Here is a 13,946-nt window from a genome sequence, read left to right on the forward strand (position 1 = left end):
AATGGCGAGTTTGTGAGCATCACCCTCAATTTTTCCTATATGAAAAGGTATGGTATTCTCCTTTGGACAGAACACACAAAGGTAAGGTTAGGTTAGCAAAAGGAACGTTTTTGAGGGTTGAATGTAGAGGACACGTGAAGATTATGGGGAAGAAGAAGAAGACGATGAAGGATGTGATTTTTGCTGGTAACTAAAGGTCTTATATATTTAGTGTAGTGTTTGCAGGATATTGTCTTTTTCTTATACATTCAGTGTTTGTATAGAGCATAGTGTGACTAGAAAAATAAAGTCTCTCATTCGTCTCTGTTTATTTTTGTAATTTTGGTTCTGGAAAGAAAAAATTCATTGATCTGGAAATAAGAAACATGGCTTAGATCATATGTGTGAATGTTATAAAGAAACACTAGATGATAACCCGCGCCTTGCGCGGAGTGAACTTTTTTTTAAATATATTGTATCTAAATAAATAATACATTTTTTTTGTTATCAATAATTTTTTTTTACATTTGATTAGGGATGACATGTGGGTAGGTATCATTTGGTTTGGTTAGGTTCGGTTTGGATCTTTGCAAATTTGGTTCGAATCTTTATATGTTCAATTTGGTCTTAGATTCAGATAACCCATTTAATTTTTAAAAACTTAAAGTTCATATATACTTAAAGTCAAAAGAAAAGGTTAGTTTTCTGTTTGACTTCAAGTTTTGAGTCACTTTTGCAAAAAGCCCTACTTTAAATTTTTCAAAACATAAAAATAAAATTAATATATTACATATAAATTTGAATAATGTATACCAAAATAGTTAAATTTAACATAAAAATTGGTTTAACTTAAATATTTGGATAGAAAATGAATAGATATTTTTAGTATTCACGCAACTCTTAACACGGGTTGTGGAAAGAAAACCAATCCGGTATTGGTGGTTAGTGGATCGGTACGAACCACAAGATTGAGAGAGGGAAAAGTTGATGATAATTTTGGATTTTCCTTCAGAGAGAAATTGATCAAACATCTGAACCAAATCCTTTTTCACAGTAGCATGGATCATGTCCCCCTGATAAAAAAAAAAACAAAAAGACAAATCTTAAACCAAGCAAATAAAAATATAAACAGAATTATTTATGCTATTAAAATAAGTATAACATGATGATGTACACTCACGTTGCCATCAACTAACACCATTTCAAGACTGAGACCACCGGAAGCAGAGAACTGCTTCCAAAGCCGGATAACTTTCACCCTAATTTTCCACATGGTCTTGAACGGTTTCAAGTCAGAAACACCAGTGAAAGCCACCATTGCCATGTTTAATCACGATAATACTTTGTAACCAATATAAGCTTCGTAAAAGATGTGTGAATGGTAAAACGGAATCGAGCCTTATTTATATATGTAATATACGTGATAAAGAAGGCATATAGGTAAGGAATTAATTATTGATTATACTTCTCATATGTAGACTATATATTAAATGCCTTGTGATTTGTTAGAAAGAATGTAAAGATACGTAATATTTTATTAAATCTACTTCACGCCCAAGTAATAGAACGATTTATAAATATTTGGATTTGGAAATTTCAGTATACGACATAAATAGAATGCAATAAATGTACATAAACGAAATGGCCTTCAGCAAGTAATTAGCCCCATCCCATCCCCCGCCCCTCCATCGTTCATTTAGTATACAAATTATACAAATGTAATAAATTTTAAATTATACAACTATTTTGATTACAGACGGTTTATAGATGGTTTCAACATTTTATAATTTTATAATTTCATTAAAATTGAGACAGTGCAATGTCCACATTTTAGAATATAAAACATGAGTCAATATCATGTTAATATGTAAATATAAATACAGATATAATAAATATAAATATATAAATATAATAAATATAAATATAAAGCGTTATATAGCATAAGCTACATCGGGTCTTTATACTGTATATGTATATATATATATATATATATAAAGATATGTATATATCATCATCATCAAGGGTTATCATATTACAAAGGTCCATTCTATAATCCTCTGTATCCTCTATCCTCTAGATATCATATCATATTCTATAATTCTATAATCATATAAATAATGTAAATACATATCATATAAATAATGTAAATAATGTAAATACATATATGTAAATATATATATGAACGAAAATGTAGTAGTAATATATTTATATCATCGAAAGTTTAAATATAAATATACCATAGGGGATATCATATCATCGAAAGTTTAAACATGTGTCTACAACATTAAATGTCTACAACATTAAAATACGAAATTATCCAATCAATTGAATGCACTATACTTTTATATCATCCTTTTATATGTCTAGCGTAACAAACCTCTAGCAAAGTCGGACCATTAAAAAAAAGAGGCTGAGGAGCTCTGTGAGCTTGACACATAAGCATGCTCTGTAAGGTTGTGCATTTATTAATGCTCCAGGATTAATATAAAGGGGATTACCGACAGTAACGATTTTTTTTTCATCGATTTATACAGACTCATATGTATTTTTTAAACCAAACTGGTAGCTCTGCATCCATGTGCATGACAAAGAACGTTTGTTTCCTAGCACAACGTGCTAAGCTATCGGCCTTCAAATTCTGCATGCGCAGGACATGAATGATCTCTGAGCTGTAAAAGTTTTCTTGCAAGATCTTTATATCTGCAAAATAAGTTGCAAACGCATGCCATTCTTCTGGTTCCGACACCATCTTTACCAATTGAGAACAATCTGTTGGAAACGTGACCTGAAAGTGACGCAAATTCCGCATACCTTCCATTGCCCAAAGTAATGCTTCCACCTCGGAATGAAAAGGAGAAAGAGAAGCCCTTATATTTCTTGCTCTCATTAAACCCGTAAAACCTTCAAGGGTACTATACCATCCCTGGCCTGAAAACACCTCGTTGTCCTTCAAAGACCCATCCAGAAAACACCAGCGTCCTGGAATGGACGGTAGACTCGGTTGTTGTCGATCTGTCGCCGGTGTAGGTAATATTTGTGCCTCAACCCAAAGCTTTGATTCTGTTTCCGCAAGTTGAAGAGTATCCCTAGGATCCATATCCAAATTGCTGAAAACCTTATTGTTTCTTCCTTTCCAAATGTGCCATAAGATCCATGCGAACTGATGATCTTCCAGTAACGATTTAAAGTTGTTTAAAACGCTGAAAATCATAAATGATCAAGCTGAAAATCATAAACGCTGAAAATCATAAACGCACAACGATCTTGCGTACTTCACTTACGACATGTGACAGGATAAGTCACAAACTTAGTTATCGTTATCTAATTTTAAGTTTCCTTATTCTTCTTGGCTTTATCTATTTTCCTTTTCCTAGCTAGGTTAAACTTCTCTTTGGTTTTACTATATATGTAGCCTCACGGCATATTTCTATAACATACAAAAATCAATCAAGGTTTTCTTATAAATCTTACTTCATTCTCAAGCAACTAAGTTCTCTCAAGAGCTTGCATTCGAATTCATTCTTTCGAGTTGATCCTTCTTATCTTCGTGATCATCTTCTACGTCTGTCTTTACCCGTTCTTCGAATCCATAGTAGGATTTCTATTTTGGGATCTATCTATTCAGGTTTGCTGACGCAGCGGTATCAGAGCAATCGACTGCCTTATGGCTAGTCAAGGAATCGAAACCCATCAGGCTACCGCTCTAAACGAGATGAACAAGCAAATCGAAGATATCTGTTTATCACAAATTCAACAGACAAAGGAAATTTGTAAAGAACTAGGAGGTCAAACCGCCGAGCTTAAAGCGATGATGGAAAAGTTTTTTTCTTTCAACACACCACCAGCAAAACAAGCGGAAGGAACTACGGGCATCACAGCAGCAGGAAGCCATCAACAAACAGACCCACCAGATCTTTCCCCGGAGAAAAAACTCAACAACAACAACTCAAATCAATCACGTCCACCCCATGGTTGAGGAGAGCTTGGTCTAATCTGATGAATTTGTACTTGAACCTGCGATGAAACCAGACTCGTCCTCCAAATATTTTGAGAATTTCACGTCAGTTTTGTTGACTGTTGAAGAGGCAGGTCAGAAACAAGATATATGGGACGGGACAGAGAAGTGTCTCAGTCATGGTCAAATACCGTTGTTAAACTTGAAACCTCAGGAGACTTCGGTGTTGTTTGTTCAACCAGGAAAAGCATTTATAAGCCCCAAGGTACTAACTTTTAATCTTGATGAAGCTCCTGACGAAGTAGCAGTGGCAAGATGTTCGAAGCACACTAGAACGAAGATCCATGTCCACAAGGAGTTTGCATTGAATGCAACACAAAGGAAGCAGCTGATGTATGAAGTGCTTCATTCTTCTAGACCACCTGAGATATTATTCTACAAGATGGATTGTTGGTGCAAGTATTCATCATCCATACTTGAGGACAAGTATGATTTGAAGGAGGGAGTATTGTGACAGGATAAATCACATATAATATTTATCGTTATTATCTAATTGTTAGTTTTCTTATTATTGGATTTATCTTTTCCTAATTAGTTTAATATTCCTTTTGATTTTACTATATATTGTAACTATGGTGTACCAGCAAGTTGAAGGGATGAAAACCGTGCCTTCAAAGCAACAAGCAGAAGCATTGACAACCGAGCTGTATAAACAACCCACCGAAGCTTCACGAGAGGATTTTGGTAGATTGATAATTGAAAAGTTAGATGTGTTGTTATCCAAAATCCTCCCCAAAGACACGATCTCAGCGATTCAACCTCAGGAGTCCAACCAAATCATGTCTATTACCCAGCGACGCCACCAATCTCACCAAAAACTCCTAATCCTCCAGATTTCGATCAACTATCAGCAACAACTGCTGCAGAGATGATCAAAGCTTCATCATTATCAAGTACCACATCCAAAATAATAAAAAGCAAACCTCATATCCCTCTGAAGTACTCATATGATGAGATATACGAGAGAATGGAAAATGGGTTATGTATATTCTGTGAAGAGAGAGATACACTTGGTCATCATGATTTGAAGCACAAAGGGGTGGAGATTTTCGTGATCGAAGGTGACAACAAATCCTCCGTGCCTGAAAGTGAACCTATCGTTGAAGAAAGCTTGGTCAAATCTGATGAATATGTACGTACCCAAAGCGATCATGAAGCATGATGCGTTCTCTGAATCGTTGGAGGGTTTCACTTCAGATTTGCAGATTTTTAATGCTGCGTTCGAGAAGAAAGATCAAGATAAAAGTGATGCAGAAGATATTGTGAGTTTCTCTCTTGGGAGAAAGATCGAACACATGGTGGGCCAGCAATCTCAAAAGGTAATGTGTGTATGGGAACCAGGTGGATTTATATATAGCCAAGCCAGCTCAGTGGAATTTCTTAGACAAGTACCTCAATCACGATGTAGTGCTAGGGTTAAACTCAAAACCTCATGAGACTTGTTTACATAACACTCTAGAGGTGTTCATTCGATCAGCAGAAACCCAGTCTTGGATGGTGAATGAAAAGATGAGCTTCAAGGTACTTTCGGATCTTGATCTTGAAACATGGGTTAGGCTAGCAGTCTATGGTTGTAAACATCAGAAGCTTGTGTCACTGCTTGTTAAAGAGTCAAACCGTGTATGGCAGTGTGAAGGACTAACAACTACATGTACTTTTGCGATCATAGCAGCTCCATCTGATACCAACTTTGATGTTGTGGTTGCACTTGTTCAATGGAAAGAGCATCGCCCAGACCACAATACATGGAATATCGAGATTTCACTAAAGATCATCCAGCTTTACATACTTGAGGCCAAGTATGTTCTATAAGAGAGAGTATTGTGACAAGATAAGTCACAAACTTAGTTATCATTATCTAATCTTAAGTCTCTTTATTCTTCTGGCTTTATCTATTTTCCTTTTCCTAGCTAGGTTAAACTTCTCGTTGGTTTTACTATATATGTAGCCTGACGGCATAGTTTTATAACATACAAAAATCAACAAACATTTTCTTATAAACCTTACTTCATTCTCAAGCAACTAAGTTCTCTCAAAAGCTTGCATTCGACTTCAGTCTTTCGAGTTGATCATTCTTCTCTTCATGATCATCTCCTACGTCTGTATGTACCCATTCTTCAAATCCACAGTAGGATTTCTAGTTTGGGATCTATTTATTCAGGTTTTCCCGTCTCATGACGAGAAGAAGAATTTAGGGTATGAAACCCAGAAGGAGAGATTGGGGAAAGACTCAATCAAGCCCTTCGATGCTTGTTCCCTCTGCTTGAAACCCTTCATCGATCCCATGTGTTGCCACAAGGGGCATGTCTTCTGCAGAGAGTGCATCCTTGAATGCTTCCTGGCCCAGAAGAAAGATATCCAGAGGTTAATGATATCCAGAGGTTAAAATTTAGAAGATGAATGCTTCCTGGCCCAGATGAACGTGTTTTTACAATTTCTTGTGTCAAATACGTTTTCTCCATCTGTAGCAATTGGCTATTGAGAAAGATATTCACATACACATAAACCCTAGCAATGTATCTGATCATAGACTTCTAATATTTTAAACTTTCTAATAAAAAATATGTTGTTTTGCACAAACAAACTCCTGCTGGTATTTGTTTTTAGGTTATGATTGTGTACTGTGATTATATGTAATTGGCTATTGTGAAGTAAAATTGGGTGTCTGGAGATTTGTTTTAATTTGAAAAAAAAACAATATTTGACGGTTTGTTTCATTGCTTTCACTTGGTGTGTGATTTATAATTTTACTAGGTGACGACCTGCGCTTTGCGCGGGGTAAAGTATTTTATAAAAATATATGTTACATACATATAGGAATGGTTGTTCGGGTTTCATATGACTTTGGTTCAGATCTATTCGGTTTTCGAGTTTTCGGGATCAAAGATTTCATCCACATTCAGTATTTATAAATTTTGATTCAGATTTGGTTCGGATCTTTGCAGATTCGATATGTGTTCGGATAACCCATTTAAATTATTTTAAAATTTTTAAAATTCATTTTATACATTAAATTTCTAAAAATCTATAAAAAAAAAAAATTACATATAAACTCATGAATAACATATGTCATAATACCTAAACTTAGTATATATATTGGTTTGGTTTGAATATTTGGATAGAGAATGAATATATATTGTAAGTATTCTTGGTGTTTTGAGTATACTTAAATTTAGTGCACATTTATTTTTGACCATTTGTATATATTCTTAAGTATGTTGAACAACTTAAAAGTATCTTATCTATTTTGATGTTTTTAGTATACATTAAATCTAAAATAATTAATATATTTAGGTATATAAACATATTCAGATATTTCGGTTATCCAAAATATTTCAGTTCGGATCAGTTTCGGTTCTCTAAATACCAAAAATTTAACTTGTTCGGATATTTAATCAATTTAGGTTCAGATTTAATACTATCTTTGGATTGGATTCGATTTTTTTTATTAAGATTTTTTTTCTAGCCCTACATACGTATATGTATCAATACTATTAAATTTGGATCATGTCCCATTGATATTAATTGAGTCCAATTTAAAAAATAAGGAAGCAATATATAACTGCTTATATGCACATAAAATCTATAACAGCTATTTCCTAAGGAGTTATATGGCAACAATAAGGAAGTTATATAACAAATAAATTCTTATCTTTTAGGGCTACGTAGATAGCAACCAAAATGTTGGAAAATATATGTTCTATCAACTTAAATTCCTATTTTAATGGTCTATAATCTATATCGACACAAATTTCAAATTAAAGTATATTTATCTATTTATATCGAACTCCTACTTAAGTATATTTATATATTTATGTATATTTACTTGTGTAGTGGCTATGACACAATTGTATAGCTATGCAACATATCAAATTTAATTTCAGTACAATTGTCAAAACCTCTTACTAATAATTTTATTTAAAAATATTATACACAAACATATAAATTAATTTTTTTAACATATAAGAAAAAATTACAGAAAATGTTACATATTTACAGAAACAAATAAATAATAAAAAAATTACAAACCAACATTATACTTGTGGGCTAAGATCTAAAACTGACAAATATGATTACTAAAAAAATGGGCATATATGCATATGATTACAAAGAACAGAGCCTATACCGAGTCAACTTTTAAATTGTTATTATTTTATAAATAGATCTTGAGTAAGATTTATACACAAATATGATTACAAAGAAAAACACAAGTATGATTACAAAGAAATACAAAAATATAATTTTTAAAAATATTTGTGTATACTAGTTTTTATCTGGCAGTCGGATTTTAGGTTTTAGCGGGTTTTCATGGGTTTTACCAGATTATTAAATAATGATTTTTCCAAAAACTCAAATTAGAACACTCGGTTTACCGGTTCAACTGTGGGTCTGGATCAAGTTTCAAAATACTGGGTAAAAATCTATAATTATGCAACATCATAAATTCAGTACAATGATCAAATTCTCTTACTAATATTTTTTTTTAAAATGTATACACAAATATAAATACAAAAAACTAAATTTAAAAAACTAAATTTAAAAAAAAAAAAATATATATATATATATACCCGCCCTTTGAAAGGGCGGATCAGGATCTAGTTTACATATAAAATGCATTTATTTCATACGAAGTATATATGTATATATATATATAAGATACTGTAAGAAATTGTAAAAAGGGTTTAAGACAGCGTAATTTATTTCAATGTATATACCTAAATTTTGTGTATAGTCGGATATAAAATTTAAAATCCGGTATTATATTTAATATTAATTTATAGTCGTTTTTAAAAATCAAAATATAACATATAAGAAAAAATCTATTTTTTTATTATATGGTTAATGTGGTTGTTTAATATCTTTTAATAATATAAAATCAAACAAAAAAAAACAAAAATACAAAAAAATGTTATCAAATATTTATTATTCATAATCATTGGTTGTTATATATATGTTAATCATATTAGGTAATTCCGTAGCTTTTATTTAAGGAAAGTAAATATTCTTCTCCGTTAAGTTAACTCTCATTTATGCAATTATTACTCTCATCGACATTATATCATATTATATCATATAGTTTTGTATTGAATGATTCTAGGGAGAAATAAAAATCGTTTTGGACCTCTTTCTTTTTTCAATTTCAATGTAATGATGCCACATAGGATTAGTTAACATTCTAATTGAATGACACATAGGATAGGGATTTTTTTTAATTAATACAAACATGAGGTTCTAATTTTCGAAATTTTTCTCTTTTAATATATAGGGGATTGTGTGAATGTGTTGGTACCCTCGATCTAGCCAAATAAAACCATTTCATTGCTCTTTACTTCATCTCCATATTATGATTCTCAACAACTTGTACACCATCTTTTCCGTGCTTGGTCATTCTGCTTTCACCTCTGAATCCGCATGGCCTTCAATTCTTGCAGAAGACAGTGTCTCATGCACCATTTTCCTTTCTCATGTGGTGTTTTACTCGGTGAGCATTAGAAGTGTGAAAAGTTATTCTTGGGATGTAACCAAATTAATGTTTCGTATCAAGAGATGTAACATGTTCAAGCTGTGGCGAACGACAGTCTCTTGTGTGCATGATTAAACCGTCAGAGAAGTAATCTCAAAGTCAATTTTTTGGGAAACGTATCATAAAATTGATAATCTAAAAACGAAAAGCTTAATATGCATCACCACAACATCGGATTCGTAGATATAAATAAGTTAATACCATACCTTACCTTCCTCATCATAAGGAAGATATAAGGATATGAATACTCAGCATACACACCAACCATGGTTTTATAGAAACCTGCGTATACTACCGAACAAACAGTTAAATTGCCAGACACAAATTCTAACTATTAGACCAGTCCTAAAAGAAAGACATTGTCTTCTTCAATATCTTGAATGCTATTTTATACTTCTTAATCCCAAATATGAATTAACTCAAGTTTGCTGCTCGGTTGAAAAACTAAGCACAATGGGTCATAGAGCATATCCTTCATCTCGGCTGATCTTCTGAGATTGGGTTCCTCAATCGCTCTCTCTGTCAGCATACAGAACTCTTCTTCACCTATTATGAGAGATGCAACCAACTTAGGATTCACCAATAATAATCTCATATCTCGATCCCATGGTAATAAAGTACCGAGGATATATGCTTTTGTTAGGTCTCCAGAAATACAAAACTATTTTCTTTAAGAAAAAAAAATATTTTTTCTTAAAAACATTCATCCATTGTCAACAACTTAATTAGAAGCAAGAGCTCGGGCCATGTTTCGTATATTACCTTTCAAATGCGTTCAGGGTTTGGAAACATCAGTTCGGCTTGAAGCATATTTCCCTGAGTCATCACCATGTTTTTCAATTTGAGAACATACCACAGCTTCTAAGGTTCATCCCATGACTTGAGGCACAAATATAAAGCTTTCCAATCTGGAAGTGAGCATCCTAGAAATGAACACTCGACGACATTTTGGGATGAACATCTGAGGGGGAGGTCATCAGAGGTGGCGTAGTTACCTAGCAAATAAATTTCAGACAATGTTTTTTGGCAGAGGGGGAATGATTTTGCGAGTTGAAACTTTTGTAATGAGGCTAATGAGATGTGGTGTTATTGATCAGGTTTCCCTTATTTATAGTGCTCTGTTGATATAATTTTGAAACGTATATACTGATGGCAAATTGATTGTGATATTAATTGGGAGATGAGCATATGGATTAAATTAGAGAAATGAATACCTTGAATGAAGGAAGTAGGAAGTCTGAATCCAGAAGTGAGATTGATATGTTCCTTATAAACTTCAAGCAGGACGAAAGACTGATACTGTAAAACAAAAGGATATGATCAATAACACAACTAACATGCACATAATCAAAAAAAAAAAGATCATGCGAGAAGAATTGAATTACAACTCACAGGTTTGATCCCTAACAAAAATCAGAGACTCGTTAGATCATTCCAGTGATTGAAAATCTTGTGCCTGAATATCTTCCTGAGACAAATCTCTGAGTTAAACTTCTGTAGTTGAATGTAATCCTGAAACATGTTCAGACAGTAGCTAATCGAACCTGATTTTTAAACCTGGTTTGTTTTTCCAGGTTGAATCATGGGCAAACGTGTTTGCAGTTTCCTGTAAAAACGGTACATATCTGTTAGTTTTAGATAGCGTTTGTATTTTTGGAAACGCTATGATAGAGCAGCATAATTGGAAACGCTATGATAGCACATGGTTTTATATGTAACATAGTAACACTTATGTTTAATAGCAAACCACAGTTAAAAATGTTATGTTTGGTATTTTAAATATCCCCAAACCCTAAATATGTTTTTAAACTCTAAACAAAAACTTTTAAATTCTACTATTTTAACATCATATCTTAAAATAAACTTCAATTCTTAAATATAAACATAAAATTAATATTTTCAAAAATTCATCTCTAGTCTAAATCAATACCCTAAACTTTAACCCTCAAACCATATACACAATATGAACTTTAAAACTATAATATACTCATACTATAATTCAAATATTAAAATTAAACTCAAAACTAATTCCTTTTAATTTTAATATATAACTTCGAAACACACAAACCTTAATTCTTCACTCAAACTCTATACCCTAAACCCTAATATCAAACATATATAAAACATACATTTACTAAAAATAAACTTCAAATCTAAATTTTAATTATTTAACAAATTCCAAAACTAAATTTTAATCAAAAAATCTTTATATAAAAACTTAATACTTACACTCTCAAAACTATAAACCCTTAAATCATAAACATAACCTCTATACAATGTTACTATACAAACCCTATTATGCAGTTTTAAAAAAAAACATATAACCACAAAATTCTAATCAAAATTTATATTTCAAATTTTAAATTACAATATTCTATTTTAAATTTATAAAATTTCTAAAACAATTAAAAATAAATGTTAAAATATTTTTATTGTTTTTTAGTGACCTTTGATTGATTCTAATCTAAAGGCTAATTTTTTTTCTTTTATCAATCCACGATCTTTTTTCTCATTGGTTAATTTTTCTTTGTCAAGATTACAGTTTTTAGCCATTGATCTGAAATCATTCTCTCTCTTTTCTCATTCCTGATAGATCTGAGATCTCATATTTCTTTTGGTTTCTACGGTTTCACACTTCTCATTCTTCTTTATAGAAACAAAACGACTTGACTTTGATATTGGAGGTTTAGTTGGAGATGAAGAGTCTTGTAGAGGAGACATGACTCCTCTGTATAATAGTCACTGTAACAAAACGTCTCCGCACCTGTCTTATGTACGCGTCCTCTCAATTTTCCATGGAGAAGCCGACCAGGAGACGAAGAGAAAGCCTCGTGGAGAGGAGACAATGACGACGAAGACCAAGGTGCTGGATGCGACGACCAACGAGTACGCCACCTCTCTGCAACTTGCCTCTCAAATCCCACGACGAAGAAGAATAACCATGGCTGGGTACACGGAGGTCATGGAAGAACACGACGAGACGACGAAGGTGGTGGTGCGGCGGGTGAGGATTGGAAGATGAAGAAGACAACGAAGTGGTGGTGGTGCGTCGGCGACGTTTAGTTAGTATTAGGTTAAAGCTTGGTTTACTTTTTGGTTTATTTGGTTTGTTGGTTTATTATTTAATTAGATATTTTTGTATTTTTGTAAACAAGTTTAATTATAGATAAATTTAAGTAATAAAGAAAATTTGATTCTATGAACTAATTTTAAATTTTAATTATGTTTTTATTTTTAAATAATTAACCAAAATTTTTTTAAAATAAATAATTTTAATGTAAATAATAACAAAAAAATACATGCTATTAAAAACTGTGTAATTGCATACTAAAAATGCTATAATATATGAAAATAAGATAACAACGCAAAAAACTGTTATCTAATGTACCTGACCTACTATGACGGGCGATGAAATAACGCTTTGAAAACTGCTATCGTATTGATAGATAGCGTTTTTTATCTGCTAATAATTTTTTTTTTCTTGTAGTGGGTAAAGCCGATTATGGCTTTGTATAAATGACAAATCATTTATCATGAAGATCTAGAATTCAAATAAATCAAGCTTTTATCTTTGGGAGTGGTCTTTCATGTCTACGGGAATTGAGAAACCTTTGGTGTATGGTCACAAAACCCTATCTGAAGTTGATCTAGAGAGAAGAGATAAACTCAATCAGACATAATCTGTGAACTGTGAGGATGATGTTATGAGGCCTTACCTTTTTATATGTGGAAATCCACCGCACCACCTGGAATAGAGAGAAGAATCATTGAATGAGTGATCGTGCTTGCAGTGGATGGAAAGAGTTAAGATCTCTTAAATGGGGTCGCATCAATACAACTTGTAATGCCTTTAAGGAGAAGAGTCACAAACGAAACGCCATGAACCAAGATAAATGCAAAGATTACTCAAGAAGGTTCATCTCACACAATTTTTCAGAAACTCCATTGTTGGTAGCCGTAATCAGTTTGAACAGGAGTCGACGAACCCTAAAACTAAATGTCGGCTAGCGCTAATTAGAAGAAGAAGAATAATAATGGGCTGTGCACAAAAAAAAGTAATGGACCAATATTTTCTTTATTCTCAGACTATATCACGTAATTGCAAGCCTACAACATTTTTACGCGTATAAGCCGAATTGAAACCAAACGAAAACGTTTAATGAGAGAGACACGTGTCAATTTCTGGTGATCCTATTTAGTGATGTGACTCTCTAAGAAGAGAGACAAATTCTTTTTTATAGTATAAGATTTATGTACATGAAAAATACAAATAACAACGAATGAATCAAATGTAGTACTTTAAATCTATACTTATATCTGTTGGTATAAATCTCAAATTTTTAACATAAAATGTTCGCTAGCTATATATCTATTTTTCAAAAATACAAGATACTCCCTCCGTTTTACAAAGAGTGTCACTTAGACACT

General features: G+C 32.5%; 1 protein-coding gene and 1 long non-coding RNA gene across 2 annotated transcripts; both read right to left on the reverse strand.

Moving 5' to 3' along the window:
• Window positions 1-2,478: 2,478 nt before the first annotated feature.
• Window positions 2,479-3,173, reverse strand: LOC130511600 (uncharacterized). The gene is made up of 2 exons (XM_057008809.1): window positions 2,791-3,173; window positions 2,479-2,679 (listed from the first exon to the last, which is right to left on the reverse strand). Exons 1-2 carry the CDS (start codon window positions 3,074-3,076, stop codon window positions 2,516-2,518), a joined length of 450 nt encoding a protein of 149 aa, XP_056864789.1. The 5' UTR covers window positions 3,077-3,173; the 3' UTR covers window positions 2,479-2,515.
• A 6,476-nt stretch (window positions 3,174-9,649) lies between these two features.
• LOC108828887 (uncharacterized) lies at window positions 9,650-13,611 on the reverse strand. The gene is made up of 6 exons (XR_001945831.2): window positions 13,235-13,611; window positions 11,063-11,124; window positions 10,911-10,986; window positions 10,733-10,817; window positions 10,281-10,513; window positions 9,650-10,064 (listed from the first exon to the last, which is right to left on the reverse strand). It is a non-coding gene; the product is annotated as an uncharacterized LOC108828887 (long non-coding RNA).
• Window positions 13,612-13,946: the final 335 nt, after the last annotated feature.

This window comes from Raphanus sativus, chromosome 4, assembly GCF_000801105.2.
Source record: "Raphanus sativus cultivar WK10039 chromosome 4, ASM80110v3, whole genome shotgun sequence".
NCBI classification, from domain to species: Eukaryota; Viridiplantae; Streptophyta; class Magnoliopsida; order Brassicales; family Brassicaceae; genus Raphanus; species Raphanus sativus.

What these genes read in the sequence shown, in the direction of transcription:
- LOC130511600 (XM_057008809.1), bottom strand. Translation starts at nt 3,076, where the DNA reads ATGGATCCTAGGGATACTCTTCAACTTGCGGAAACAGAATCAAAGCTT. An exon ending in ATTACTTTGGGCAATGGAAG is followed by an intron (nt 2,680 to 2,790) that starts GTATGCGGAATT and finishes CTTATTTTGCAG; the next exon opens with ATATAAAGATCTTGCAAGAA.